General features: G+C 46.8%; 1 protein-coding gene across 2 annotated transcripts in view; it reads right to left on the bottom strand.

The window, feature by feature from the left end:
* The window catches only part of Atp7b (ATPase copper transporting beta), a 66,599-nt gene that overhangs the window by 25,285 nt on the left and 26,044 nt on the right, over positions 1–15,270 (bottom strand). For both annotated transcript variants that reach the window (XM_005087636.4, XM_013126403.3), the window contains exons 2-5: positions 10,653–11,883; positions 4,965–5,222; positions 3,368–3,531; positions 35–196 (exon numbers count right to left, since the gene is read on the bottom strand). In XM_005087636.4, coding sequence (XP_005087693.1) covers positions 35–196; positions 3,368–3,531; positions 4,965–5,222; positions 10,653–11,883 — 1,815 coding nt within the window. The remainder of the gene's footprint in view (positions 1–34; positions 197–3,367; positions 3,532–4,964; positions 5,223–10,652; positions 11,884–15,270) is intronic.

Below are 15,270 nucleotides of genomic sequence, written 5' to 3'. Positions count from 1 at the left end.
AAAAGTGGATACAAAGTTTCCAGGAATTAACTACCTCAATAATCTTGATGATATCCCGTGGGCCAATGACTTCAGGATCAAACTTCACATGGGCTTTGCTGGTGGCGAGGGCCACAGAGGCGTAAGTGATGCCATTTGTTTTCGTGAGCTTGGACTCGATGTTGTGCACACAGGAAGCACAGGTCATCCCTAGGATCTGCAAGACAGGAGGACAAAAATCCCACGACTGAGAAGAGTCTTTCCAATGTACCTCGGGGACTTGAGTGACAGGCAGTTACTTCCCCCTCCAGTTTCTTCCCAAGACACAGGACTCCTGCTCCTAGGTCCATGTACAAGATTCTATCCCTACCAGTGTCCCTGTGGCTTTCCTCCAGTTCCAGAATAGGCAATGGCAGTCATTTAGCCAAAGGCTGCAGCCTAAGGTTTGACTTGGTTCTGTAAGAACGAGCTTTTGGAAAACACTCTCCTAAAACATGGAGAAGGTGTTGACAGGTGATGGTAAGGAGAACAACAGAGGAAAAGAATCAAAGGGTGGCACAGCATGAGGTGTTCAGGCAGCCATCAGCAGCCGGGCCAGGCAGGGCACAGGGCACACAAGGAAGAGGGGGGAAGCCTGAAGCACTGGCTGGATGCACGGCTTGCGCGAGGGCTTGTGTGCACTGACTGAAGGGTGTCGCTGAGCTGGCAGCTGCTGCAAAGCTCCTGGAAGGATGCTGAACATCAAGACACGGGGTTAGAACTGCACTTCACAGTGTGCGGCAGAATCCCAGAACAAAAGCCCAGGGACCCGCGAGAGGTCCACCTGGGGCTGGGGAGCAAGAAGCGAATTCACCTGCTACCGACGCATTCAGCGTTCAGCTCGGCACGGTACCTAAGGACAAGACAGGGAAGGGAGGGCCACCGGGCAGCAGCTCACCAGCTCTCAGTGCTGCACTAACAGACACTTAACAGGTCCACAGAAACCAAAAAAAAAAAAAAAAAAAAAAAAAAAAAAGAAAAAGAAAAAGAAAAAAGCTGGGCGGTGGTGGCGCACGCCTTTAATCCCAGCACTCGGGAGGCAGAGGCAGGCGGATCTCTGTGAGTTCGAGGCTAGGCTGGACCAACAGCCTCCAAAATAATACAGAGAAACCCTGTCTCGTAAAACCAAAAAAAAAACCAAGTCCACAGATACTAGATACTTCAATGGAACACCTAAGCTCGCTTTCATCTTTGCAGTGGTAATTTTACTACATACTTGCAGCAAGCTAGGCACTCTACTGTTCTCATCGGGCCTAGGAGGCCTCTAACCTCAAGTGCTGACTGGTTTACTAACTTGTGTATCATCCCACACCAGTGACTGGCACAGCTGAAGCCTAACCCCTGAAAACCTGGCTCCAATGACTGACTACTCGGTGCAGCTGCGATCGGCACAGTGAGCCAAGTTGCTGGAGACCAGGCTAGCAAGTGTCCCTGCAGCAATAGGGAAAGAAGTTTAACATGACACCTCTGCCATACCATTGTGTCCTGTGACCCTGGGAAGAAAAAAAAAGTGTGGCACGCCACTGCCAGATATAAAGGAGGCACGTCAGAGAGCACAGACAACAAATTCAGTGCAAAAATTCTACGTTGGTGTATAATTCAGAGGCAGAGTACATGCCAATCCACTGCAAACAAACAGACATAGAAAAATGTCCAACTGGGTGTGGTGGCACAGAGCATTAATCCCAGCACTCAGGAGGCAGAAGCAGGCAGATCTCTGTGAGTGTGAGGTCAGCCCGGTCTACAGAGTGTGTTCCACACCAGCCAAACAATACCCAAGGCAACCATGGCTGCATAGTGAGACCCCGTTTAAAGGGCACGAGGGCTAGCTTAAGGAAAGAAGGCTACAGGGAAGCACATTGTTTAAAAGAGCTTTCACTTTTTCTATTATTTATTTGTGTGGGTTCATGAATCTGGGAAAGCACTCTCCAAGGCCCCCGTGTGGCGGTCAGAGAACAGTGTGTGGGAGTCGTAGGTTTTGGGGATCAAACACAGGTGGTAGCAAGCACACTGAGCCACTGCGCCTCCCGCCGGCCGTATGTATCTATCTTCTGTATGTGATGCATGGCTGCTGTGCACATACAAGAGGAAGGCGTAGTTTGACATCCGGTGTCTTCCTTGGCTGTGCTCCACTTCGTTTATCAAGGCAGGTTTGTCTCTGAACCCAGAGCTTGCCAACTCAGCTATTCTAGTCACAGGGAGAGTCCGATTCCTTAACACTGGCATTACAGGAAGCCCTCCAGACCTGTCCGGCTGTGTGTTGGGGATCTGAACTCTGGTCCTCAGGGCTGCATGGTAAGTGCAGTATTATTTCCTGAGTCATCTCCCAGTCATCTCTTGATTTAGGTTCTCTATGCAGCGTCTCGGTTGGACCAGGGTATCTACTATTGTGATGAGTCCTACAGGACAGCATCAGGGTTCCTCCCCATCTTATGCTGCCTGCTGTAGCCAGTAAATATTAACTCTGCCCTTTAGCACACAGCCCCTGGAACCAGCACAAAGGGTAGGCTCTTTAGGGAATACCACTTATCAGGAGCTCAATGAGCTCATGTCCTCATGTTTTTTCCTCAAATGTTTTCGTATCATCAATGGCAGAAACGAAATATACAAGGAAGCAAAGGCCACTTACCTCAGCAAAGCAATATTGCTCAACTGTGCCTGGGGGGGGGGGGGGTCTTTACATCTCCCTTTGTTCACACAAAAGCATTTTCTACAAACATGTTTTGAACAGAGGATACAGCAAATGCCAGCATTAGCTATGGTTGTCAATAACTTGTTGACATGCAGCAGTAACAGATGGACAGAATTCACCTCCTACTGTTTTAGGACTCTTGGTCACCCATCCTGTAGACACTGGTGTCCCTAGGAGTAGTCTCGACCTTTATGTTGTTTCATTTTGGGGGGGAACCAGGATGGAATCCGAGGTCTCAAGCACACTAGGCCAAGATCTACCTATTCCAGCCGTTGATATGTCATTGAATGGAGCTCACTACACCAGGGCCTTAGGTGTTCTGTCTAGAAATACCCGCAGGTGGTTGAGCTTTAGACTTGAAGGACTGTGTCACAGTGAGCCTCCTAGTTTACCATGCTCAACACAGCCCCCCATCTGTGCCTTCACGTCTCTCCACTCCCACACTGCGCCATCTCTCCCTCTTGACCCTGGGTATAGCCAGCAGAATGGCCTCCTCTCACTCCCCGACACAACCAATCTTCCTTCCCAGACGAAACAGGTCAAACAAAATCAAACATACAGCCCAGCAGCCAGCAAGTATAAGGGCAGCAGCTGTCATTAACTCATCCCTACGCCCTCCACAGCCCGCACTCTCTAGGTGATAGCCGCTGTACTTACAATCAGTTCGATGTCACCTTCAGAGACTGTGTTGTCCTCCATGACTGTTGCTTCAAAGCCCAGGTCCTGGATGAGCTGAGCTATTCTGGGTGGCTGGATGACCTCTGGATTATACTTGACTTCTGCCTTTCCCGACATCAAGGCAACCAACACAGAGAGTATACCTGGAACCATTGGGTCACAGCTGAGACTCTGGGCATGGCAACGGGGCTGGTATTGCTGTCAGCACAGTTTAACCAAGAAAAATACCTCCCTAAGGATCCTGTAGGCCACTAGCTCTCAAAATTGGCTGGGCATGAGCATCGCTCGGGGAGCCGTGAACAACTGTGGTGCCTCCTAGCACAGACCTGACAGCTCAGTATCTCCCAGGGTAACTGCCAGATGTCATTTAAAAAAGGGTTTGAGGTGACTCTAGCTTATATTCAGGATAGAGAGCTACTGCTCCAAAAGAACATGTCTCAAACGTTAATGGGCATAAATGAAACACCTGAGGACCTTGTTAAGTCAGACCGTGATTTGGTGGGTCTGAGATTCCAAGTGCCCCCGGAGATGCCAAGCCTTTAGAAGGCACACTGTTGCATGCACATCAAAGCCAACAGATGTCGCTGCAGTGAGCACGACCAATGTCACAGAAAGGGCACAGTTTTCTTTCCCTTTCTGGCATTAAAAATTTTCAAAACTGGTTTTATTTACTTGTCTCAAATTTTTAAGGATTTCCAAAAGTGAAAAGCCTATAAACAATCAGGCTAATACTATTATTGTATTAGCTTAAGGAGAAGAAAGAATCATGTTCAAATAAATGGAAGGTGTGATATGCTTTAGAAAATGCATCATGAAAAGGTAGAAGAAAAGACTTAAAGTTGGGTGCAGACCCGTAAGTCCTAAGAAATTATATGTTAATTTATCCACAAGCAGACCACAGTTGATGAAGGTCGTCCGGCAACACACCCCCATTTAGGATGATGACCCAAGAGCTGCGGTAGTTTTGAAGAGTGAACAGAGGGTTGGTAAAACAGGACATCCTAAGTTACGCCCGATGAGGGTCAGGAGTCAGAGCAGAAAGTCTCATGCAGCACTGGATCAACTGAGCTCCAGTGGTATAGTTAAAGCCTCGATCAAACTATTTCCAAACAAAACAAGAACAAGATTATTGTTGCCCTTTCAGGTTTGAGGGGCAGTATTATAAACATCATCATCTGGAGAGCAAACCCAGCAGACATAGAACTTATAGCCCCTGGAATCAATGGGACAGATTATCTGACACTGGGGAATTTAAGCGCAGGCTAGTTTTCCATTTTCTAGAGAAGGACTGGTAGGATGTGGGTAGGAGACTGAATAGTAACAGGAAAAGCTAATGGAGACGAAATCTTTCCAGAGAGCACACCATGACCTTCAGACTAGACTTCCATGGCTAAGATACTCAAGAGGTATACACTTTGTGATTAAAGTAAATGCTTCTCAAGGGACAGAATGCCAATCACCAGGGACATGAAACAAACATCTGCATTATCACGTGATGGGCTTGCTGCCAGATTATCTGGGTTCCTCATGAATACAGTCCGTGGAGAGTTGATCAACAGGGTCGCAGGCCTCTTACCTGAATGCCTCTGAAGACTCCTTTCTATGTTAGACACACAGGATGCGCAGGTCATGCCTCTGATCTGTAGAAAGCACTTCTGTGCTGCTGCTGCTCCTGGCAATGGTGGGGTATCTGACGAGCGGCCAGGACCATGGTTTGTGAGGACCCCTCTAGTGTTGGAAGCCATGTTCTGCACAGACACCGGTGTGCCACCCATGGTATGTGGCACAGAATTCCCAGAGCTGAAGTTTCTGACATGGGTGATAGGAAAATTTTCTATAATAAAATGAGAGAAATAATTAGAAGACAGGAAGCAATTTTGCTTGCTACAACAGGAGGTTCAAGTGTGATACTCAAATTAAAGCTGCTGGAGAAGTGGCATTGGGACTGGTATTTCCAACGCTGCCTCTCCCTCCTGTATCTTTCAAACATCTTAGTCAGTGGCAAACACTGCAAATGTGCCCTCCAGGCCTGTGCTTTATGTTGTCATCCTTCTGATGATGTCTTTTGGTAAACAAAGTTCATATGTTAATAGAAATCAGCGTTTGTAAATTCTTAGTACTTTTAATAGATTCTATCTCAACTTGGCAAAAATATTCATGCAATTTTCCTCTAAAAAGCCCCAGGTTTCTTTGTGCATACCTGTTATAGAGCCTCCCCCCTCCCCGTGTGTGTGTGTGTGTGTGTGTGTGTGTGTGTGTGTGTGTGTGTGTGTGTGTGTGTGTGTGTGTTTGGGCATACATGTAAGTGTTGGTGCAAGTGGATATACATGCATGTGGAAGACAGAGGTTGATATCACGTGTCTGCATATGTGGTGGTACATGTCAGTATAAACTCATGAGGATGTGGGTTGATGTCACATGTCTACACATGCATGTGTGGGGGCACATTCAGGTAGACATGCATGCGGAGAGCAGAGGTTGGCATCGCATGTCCTCTTTGACTACCTTTCACTTTACCTACTGAAGCAGCATCTCTCACTAAACCCAAAGCTAGCTGGAAAGAAATTAATCTCCTTCCATAGCCTGGAATGACTAGCATCTTCTCCCCAGAGTTCCAGTGACATGAATGGGGAGATAATATATGCATAGGGCTATCTCTTGGCTCTACAATGTCTACTGATCTTTCCCGTCTACCTATGAACTACTACTACTATAGCATTATAATGTTTTTGAAGATACAACTTACTTAGAATAAGATATACAAATCTGAAGGGTAAGTACCTCTCCAATCCTAAAAGACACTAAATTAGCTTCTTGTTAGTACTATAACTATAAATTGGTAGCTTAAAGGACACAGTATTATTATACTCTAGTCAGTTACACAACACTACAATTAAGGCATCAGCAGGGCTGTGTCCTTCAAGAGGTGCTATTGGAGAATCTGTTTATTCCCAGGTTCCCAGCCCCATTTCCCCACATTCAAAACTGATATTCCCAAATGTCTCTTCAGCTGTCACATCAATCTGGCCCAGGCAGGAAAGGTTCTCCACTATTAATGGATGATGGGACATAGCCAGGTCCACTTGGATAATTCAGCCTCTTCCTACCTAAGATCCAGTCTTTTCATCACATGTATAATGTCTGTTGTGATATTCTAAGTTATACATTCACAGGTTCCAGGTACTCAAGTGTGGATACTGTGGGAACCATTCTTTTTTTTTTTTTTTTTTTTTTTTTTTTTTTGGTTTTTCGAGACAGGGTTTCTCTGTGGCTTTGGAGGCTGTCCTGGAACTCACTTGGTAGTCCAGGCTGGCCTTGAACTCACAGAGATCCGCCTGCCTCTGCCTCCCAAGTGCTGGGATTAAAGGCGTGCGCCACCAACGCCCGGCTTGACCATTCTTTTATCTACCACACACACATACCACAGATAGAACTAGCCAACACTGTGGTCTGAATAAGATTGGCTCCCAGCGGATCATATGGTTGCATATGCTTAGTTCCCAGTTGATAAGCTGTCTAGGAAGGATTGGGAAGGGAGGCCTTGTTGAAGGAGGTGTGTCACTGGGAGTGGGCTTTGAGGTTTCAAAAGCCCATGCCAGGCCCAGTGTCTCTCCACCTGTGGATCAGGACGTAGTTCTTAGCTACTTCTCCAGTACCATGCCTGTCCGCCTGCCACCTGCTCCCCACCGTGACGGCAATGGACTAACCCCCTGAAATTGTAATCAAACACCTAATTAAACACTTTCTTTTATTGTAAGAGTTGCCTTGGTCATGTTGCCTCTTCACAGCAACAGAACGGTGACCTAGACAAATGCCATTCAGACTAATTATAGAAACATATTCGTCATTCTGTCTGATAATGCAAAATATCCTTAAGTGTATATAGAAATGGAAATCGTGTGGCTTCATTCTAAACCACAAGTACAGGAGACAGGATGACTGGTGACCACTTACACTGACAACAAGCTATGGCTTCTAACTTTTTCTCCCGAGCGAATCTCAGTGTCTGCTGGGATGTGTTGCTCATTCCCTCTCCACGGGGCCAACTCTTCGGCATCATACACTCCCTGACAGTGTAACCTAAGTGAAAACTGCCCAGACAGTTTTCCAGGTAAACTGTATTTTCAGACCAATGCCAACCTCCTCTAATGTAAATACATCTTCAATGCGAATATAGTGATACAAAAGAAATCATTAGCACTTAGCTGAAATTAGCTGAGTGTTTATATTTTCAGTCACCAGATCCCACACTCTAAGCATCTCTTGGGCTTAGTGAATGTAATCCCCAGAGTTCCACCTAATATAAATCAGTTCTTTTCTCCTGTGTTTGCTCAATCAAGTTCAATTCCTTTTAATATGTAGTTCCATGGCCATTTCTCTTTTGTTGCCAAAACCTGACTGTACCACTGAAAGATTAATAAGCCTTACACAAAACAGTTTATATTGAGCCTTTACAATATGTCTTTGGAGTACAAGATTTACTGTTCTGTTATGTTCTTTATTGACTTTGTTTAAACACACACACACCACATTCTTTCCAGGGTGTGGAGAACAGAACGTGGTGAGGAAAGAAAACAACCCTTGGAACAAAGAAAAAAGCATGTGGCCTCTGTACTTCCCATGCTGCACCTGCTGGGGTGGGGGCTGTGGCTGGGAATGGAGTGGAGTCGGTGAAGTACCCCAACAGAGCAGTCTTTCCAAGGACACAGCTTAGCTCAGTGGGCAGAGGATATGGAGTGTGGGAAACAAGTCCAGGGGTCCTGGATGCTGCTGGGGCCTTGCCTGGGTGCTCTCTAAGCAGCTCCAAGGGCCAGCACAGACACACCAAGAGCAGCAGCAGGCAAAAGACTCAGTGGCCACTATGATCTAGTCCAATATACAGACCAGGGAACTAAGGCGTTTCACAAAATCACCACTCAGAGCTGTCCCCTTAGCAAACACGCCTGCCAGCTCTAGTCCCCAACTCAGTAGACTATGGTTAGGGCCACTTAAGCCCAAAGATTTGTTTGACATTAACCTGGGCAACAAAAGGAGGTGGGGGTGGAGGAGACGGAGGGGGAGGGAGGGAGAGGAAGAAAAGAAAGCAAGTACCCTGTCCTTTCTCATATTGGGCCTCTCTGGTACATGCCACCTCTGTCCCCCTCTGCTCTACTGAAAGCCTCCTACTTTCCTTGTGTATAGAGGACTGATAGCCTCTTCCTAGCTAAACGTGATAGAAGCTGCTCAACTTGGCTGCCATGGCCTCTTGAGCTCACACAAGAGGCTGCCCTCGCCTCCAGTTGCCATCTGGAAAACGCTACTTGTGTCCTCATCCCCACTTAGCTCATCTCACTCACTTTCCCTCCAGTTCCTTCAACCTCTACATCTCCAGTTCCACACTGTCTGTCCTTCAGCATCAGGGAGGAGTTCATTCAGGGCTCTGTTTCTCCTCCAGGACCGTTTCCCCGTCATGCACAGTCCTCATTCTGACCCGAGCCTGGTGGCTCTGACCTATGACTTCCTGATGTGCTAGGTCAAGAACCAGCCTCTGGTCCTGCTCAAGTCACTCTGCACTCTTCTAAAGCTCCTCCCAAAGAGCAGTTGTGGCTCACGCCTGTATTCCCAGCACTCGGCAGGTGGATCTTTGCGAGTTCGAGGCCAGCCTGGTCTACAAAGTGAGTTTCAGGAACAGTTATAGCTGTTACACAGAGAAACCCTGTCTCGAAAAACCAAAGGGGGGGAAAATAAGAAAAGAAACTCTTTAGGGCCAGACGGTGGTGCTGCACAACTTTAATCCCAGCACTTGGGAGGCAGAGGCAGGTGGATCTCTGTGAGTTCGAGACCAGCCTGGTCTACATGAGCTAGTTCCGGGACAGCCTCCAAAGCCACAGAGAAACCCTGCCTTGGAAAAAAAATAACAAAAAACAAAACAAAACAAAAAGGCTCCTCCCAAAGCATTGACTCCACTGCCTAAGACACCTCTTTCATATCTCCCACTTCCTGCCATACACCATCCTGGAAGAGACTCGCCCAGATCAAGCAGTAGTTTAACTCTTCCGCTGCCTGCTATCATCACAAGGAAGCTCTCAGATGGACTTCCTCATCCAGCAGCCCCACAGCTAACACAGGCCCTACCACGTGGGAAGCAGAGGCATTCAACTGATGCTACAGAGCTGGGCATGGAGGAGGAGCAGGGGTGGCTGCTACTCAGAAGTTCCACCTGATAATGCGCCAACTCAGAAAGGGAGTCCTTCTGTGTGAGCCCAGCACACCAGCCCTTCCACAAAGGCTCTCTCTAAAAGCCATCAAAGAAAGCAGGGACAGCCATTGTAAAACCCTCCCCTTAATTTCCACTTTGAACAGACAACCCTTCAGTTGCTGCAAGTTTTGAGGCTTTGTTTGGTTTTTGTTTGGTTTTTTGAGATGGGGATAATGTAGCCAAGACTAGGCTTGAACTTGCCATGTAGCTGAGGGAGGTCTTGACCCTGATCCCCCTGCCTCTATCATCCCCATAAGGTCTGAATTTACAGGCATGCAATGTGCTACAACGCATGGCATTTTGGTTTTCCGACAGGGTCTTGCTACTTAGCCCAGACTGTCCTTGAACACACATCCTCCTACACCAGTTTCTTGTTTGTTTCTTGTTTGTTTGTTTTGGTGGTCCCTCAGCCACTCAAGCACTGGTTATAGGCATGTGCCCCATAAGACTAAAGCCCTATTGCGTTGTGTTGTTGTTAAAGATTTATTTGTTTGTTTGTTTGCTTATTTATTGTGCAAGCAGTGTCCTGTATGCATGTATGTCTTTATGCTAGAAGAGGGCACCAGATCTCATTTTAAGTGGTTGTGAACCACCATGTGATGACTGGGAATTGAACTCAGAATCTCTAGAAGCAGCCAGTGCTCTTAACCTCTGAGCCATCTCTCCAGCCCCCAAGTTCTATTGCTTTTATGTTCTTTTGTGTTGTGCAGAAATCTTCAGAGAAAGTAACAACAGCTCCTTCGGGAAGAGAAGAGTCTGACAGTCCTACAATGCTCATTTATAGAATGCAGGCTCAGAATTCTCTCTAGAAAAGAAGCCCAAGTCAAGCGTCTATCATTTGAGAGTCAGCTATGTGAGAGGCAGCAACTCTCCTGCTACTAACAAATGACAAATGAGCAAAGGTCAGCAAACTTGGCCATATTGCCAACATGTGAGGGAGTGACAGGGACCACCTATCCAACTATCCAAGAACGAGACATCAAGAGAGGACCCCAGACATACTTCAGACAGGTAACCATGACATACCAGAATTCACTGACACCGCAAATCCCATGTTTTCTACAGCCACTCGGAGCTCATCTGAGCTAACTATTGAGGGATCGTAAAGAATGGTTCCAGTCCCTTCCGCCACTGAGATGGATACACGCCGCACACCTTTCCGCTGGGACAGCATGCCTTCGATGGGCTCAACAGATGATGCGCCAGTAATGCCCGTGATGGTGAGCTCTGCAGTACTGCGCGGGCCCTGCTCCTGGTGCCTCCCCGAGGAACCAGGGGAGGGAAAACTGGAAGACCCCGTCTGGGGCTCATTGCCCTCTACTCCATCGGGAAGAGAAACTTTAAAGTGCCCGGGTGGCAGTGCCTCGATGGCCGTCTGTAGGGACAAGGGGGTGGTACAAGAAGGGTCGTACTGTATTTGGGCGGTTTTGCTCTCCAAGGACACGCGAATATTTTGAACCCCTGGAAGTTGGCCTATATTTCCTTCAATATTCAAAACGCACGATTTACAGTGCATCCCATCTATTTCCAGTTGGAGGGTGGCCACGTGGTTCCCTTGGAGACCCGGGATCTCAGAGTTACTGGAGTTGTGGTCAGGAGAAACCGTCGGTCTCTTGAGGTTAGTGCTTTCTAACTTGTCTATATCGATTGGTCCCAGCCTTAAGGGGGCTGTTCTGTTCTTGAGGGCAGCTTCAAATCCCATGTCACAGATGTGGTCCCTGAGGTCCTCAGGTTGAATGAGGTAAGGCTGGTAGGTGATGACTGCCTCTTGGTTGCTGAGGGAGACTTTGACTCTCACAACTCCGTGTAGTTTCCGGATCTTGCCTTCGATGGAGTTGACGCAGGACTGACAGGTCATGCCCTCTACCCGGAGCTTAACCACGGCATCCTGGGCTGGGGAGGACCTGGACGGCCAGGAGGCCGCCTTTCCTTCTGCAGCGCTGGCCTCAAAGCCCATATCCTCAATCTGAAGGCAAATCTGCTGCAGGTTCAAGAGCGATGGCACATATTTGACAGTGGCACTGCCCTGTTCCAGAGAAACCTTAATGCTCACAATGCCTTTCAGGCTAGAGATCCTGTCCTCGATGGTCTTGACACAAGAGTGGCAAGTCATGCCCAGGATGCTAACCATGCTGGTGGTGGCTGGGGGTGAGCAGGTGTTGTCCAGACCCCCTTCATAGCCGACATTGTCAAAGGCGAAGCTCTGTTTCATTGCCTGTTCCCAGGGACGTGCAGGCATGGCAAGTTTAGGTAAGATCTAAAAGAAAAGGAAATCACATTTTTATCCTTAAAACTAAGTATTTTTGATACGGATTCCACACTTACATTGCCAGTTCCACAAGCACCCACTGCCTGAGGAAGCCATGAGCACCTCCCCCCGGGCTCCTAAAGATTGCCTGAGAATCCTAGAACTCTGCAGAAGGTCGGCTCCTGGGCATAGAAATCCTACTTAACTCGAGTTGAGCTGGAACTACTCCTAAAACCCTGTCTGAACATCAATAGTAAATTGCCCAAAGACCAAATGCTAAGCCCATCCGGCTGCTCAACCACCTGACAAGTTGTGGTAACAGGAAACAAAGCTGGAAGCAGCCACTCAACAGGAGAGAGACAAGATTTTCATACCAAGCAGCCCAGTACTACACATCTTACAGCAGGGGACAGCAGGGTGAGCCCACCAGATGTCCTCCGTAGGCACCATTCCCAACCCCTACATCCAGCCTTGGTCTCACACCCAGTGCCCCAGTCTCGTCTAGTCAGCCCTGTCTGTACTGCCACCAACCTCCAGGCTTCAGTCAGCGCACAGACCTGTGCAGTAGCCCAGACCTCCTCCTGCCACCTGATTTCACACACCTCCTCCCCAGCTACATCCAACTTCCAGGCCCAGTCAGGCCCCATATGTCTTGCCCTGGGATCCACCCTGGCAAGCTTACAATCTCCTCCCTTCCACATGCCTTTCTCAGTCCCAGCTATAGCCCAGGTCCAAATCTAGTGTTCCCTCCTCATCTGACCGCAGCCCACCCCACCCCTAACTCCCAGTGGACCAGAATACACATCCTGTGCACCGGTTCACCCCTCTATGTCCAACTGACTTTATCCCATCCACATCATCTTTACACTTCAAGCCAAACCCAGCCCAAACATCATGTGCTGTGTCCCAGCATGCTATGTCCATATCAGACCCAGAACTAACAAAACAAGTTCACATGTCTAGGTCTCATGACAAAAATGCAAACATGAAAAATCAATACAGTATTCCAGCCAGCCCCAAATCCACCAGTCCTACAGAATTGTTCTCCAATGAGTCAGAAAAGAACAAGGAGACATCACAACAAGATCAAAGAAATTCTGAATATTATACAGGAACCTTAGAAGAGAAAAAATGTGTACTCATTTATTGGAGTTAAGAAACACAAAAGAACGTATTTCTAGATTCATCCAAACCACCAAAGTTAAACCAGAAGAAATCAATAACCTAACCTAACCTAACAGATACAGAACAAAAGGATATTGAAACAATTAAAAGCCTTCTGATTTAAAGGTCACCCCAACCCCAGTGTCTTTTTCTTCCTGATGACTGTTCATCCGGATGTAGAACTCTCAGCTACTTCTCCAGTACCATGTCTGCCTGTATGCAGGCATGTTCCCCACCATGATGACAATGAACTAAAGCCTCTGAAACTGTAAGCAAGCCCCAATTAAATTCTTTCTCTTGTAAGAGTTGGCCTGGTCATGGTGACTCTTCACATCAATAGAACAGATTATGACAGAAGTTGGTACCAGGACTGAACTATTGTTGTGACAGGCTGACCATGCTGTTTGTTGGAAGAATGCGAACTTTGGGACTTTGGATTAGGAAAGAAGTTGAATGCTTTAAGTGGGGCTTAATGAGCTATACTAGTAGGGATGTAAAAGATGGTGGTGCTGAGAGCAATGTATATTATGACCACCTGGCTCAAGAGAGAACAAGAATATCAATAAGTAGCCTAGAGATCATCCTTGTGAAATATTGACAAAGAATATAGCTGCTTTTTGCACTTGTCCAAAAAAATCTGCCTGAAGCTAAATTGAAGAGTTTTAGGTTAATGGCTTTGGCAAAAGAGATTTCAAGACTACCTAGTCTAATGGCTATTGGTGTCTACTCTTACGAAGAGCTATAACAAAAAAAGGGGAAGCTGAGCAAGGAAAAAATACAAATGTACACTTTTAAAAGAAAATGAGTACCAGGAAGTATAATGGAGTTAAGTCCAGATAAAGAACTCTCAGCTACTTTTCTAGCACTACGTCTGCCTACATGTTGCCATGCTCCCCAATATGATGATAAAGGACTGAACCTCTGCAACTGTAAGCAAGCCCAAATAAATTAGTTTTCTTATAAGAGTTGGCCTAGTCATGGTGTCTCTTCACAGCAAAAGAACACTGACGAAGACAATTAGATACCCAATACCTAATGCCCCTGACTAGTTCTTAAACAGATGTTCCTCTAAGGGCACAAATGTCCTGCTTATGCTATTAAACAACTTATAGCTCCAAGTCAGACAATGGCAGCATGCACCTTTAATCCCAACTCTTGGGAGGCAGAGGCAGGCAAATCTCTGAGTTTGAGACCAGCTGGGTCTACAGAGCAAGTTCCAGGATAGCCAGGGCTACAAAGAGAAACCTTATCTTGAAAAAACATAAATGAATGAATGAATACCTATAGCTCCAAACACGCAAAGCTATAAGTTACAGCATATCACTCACACTCCATCTACAGTCCTTACTACGGCTCTTCTACTAGCTAAAGATACCATAATCAACCTGTACACAAGACTCCAAATACACATACAATATAATGTACTCTAATGCAGCCATCTGGTGGGAACAAAACTTCCTCACCCAATATAACACTCTAATTCAAAATGGTACTTTTATACACAAATCCTTACAAGGAGCCTGGAAGTCAAAACTAGACACTATCATTCACTTCAGGGGACATCAGCCAAATTCCGATTGTCTCCACCACTAACAGTTTAGCTGACAAATACGCTAAACAACCCCACACACACTCTCCCTTCCAAAAACTGATACTCTTCCCCCATTACTACAGCAGAGCAAAAATAAAAATCACTCCAAAGGATGGCTCCTGGGATGGGTCATGGTGCTATCAAAATTAAGTGTTAATCTAACCCAAGGCTCTCAACAAAAACCTTTTCTTTTCAGCTCTGCATAATCTCTTCCACCCAAGACCTCCAGCCCTCCCTCAGTTCCTGCGAACATGGGATCCTATCCCCACAAGACAAACAACTGCTACAATAGGTCTCCTCTGTTTGCAGAAACCAGTCAAACCACTAACCCCAACTCTGCCTTTTCCAGCCCATCAGGCAGGCTGGTCTCTCCCAGTTTCTGGCTGACAGGTAGATTTACCTCAAATGCCTCTCTCTAGAAGGTACAGATTATCTTTTTGTTCTACTAGACACATTTTGAGGAGGAGTTGAAGCCTTTCCCACACCCAACAAAAATGCCACTACAGTTCTAAAGTCACCACCACAGACATAATACTCAGTTTGGGCCTCTCCTGTTCTCAGTAGTAGACTGAGGCCCCAAATTTATCTCCAAGTGTCTAACCACATTCTTGAACATCAGATGGAACCTACACATCCCATAT

The sequence above is a fragment of the Mesocricetus auratus genome, unplaced genomic scaffold (genome assembly GCF_017639785.1).
Source record: "Mesocricetus auratus isolate SY011 unplaced genomic scaffold, BCM_Maur_2.0 Super-Scaffold_100031, whole genome shotgun sequence".
Lineage (NCBI taxonomy): Eukaryota > Metazoa > Chordata > Mammalia > Rodentia > Cricetidae > Mesocricetus > Mesocricetus auratus.
This window is presented reverse-complemented; position numbering and strand designations above follow the sequence as displayed.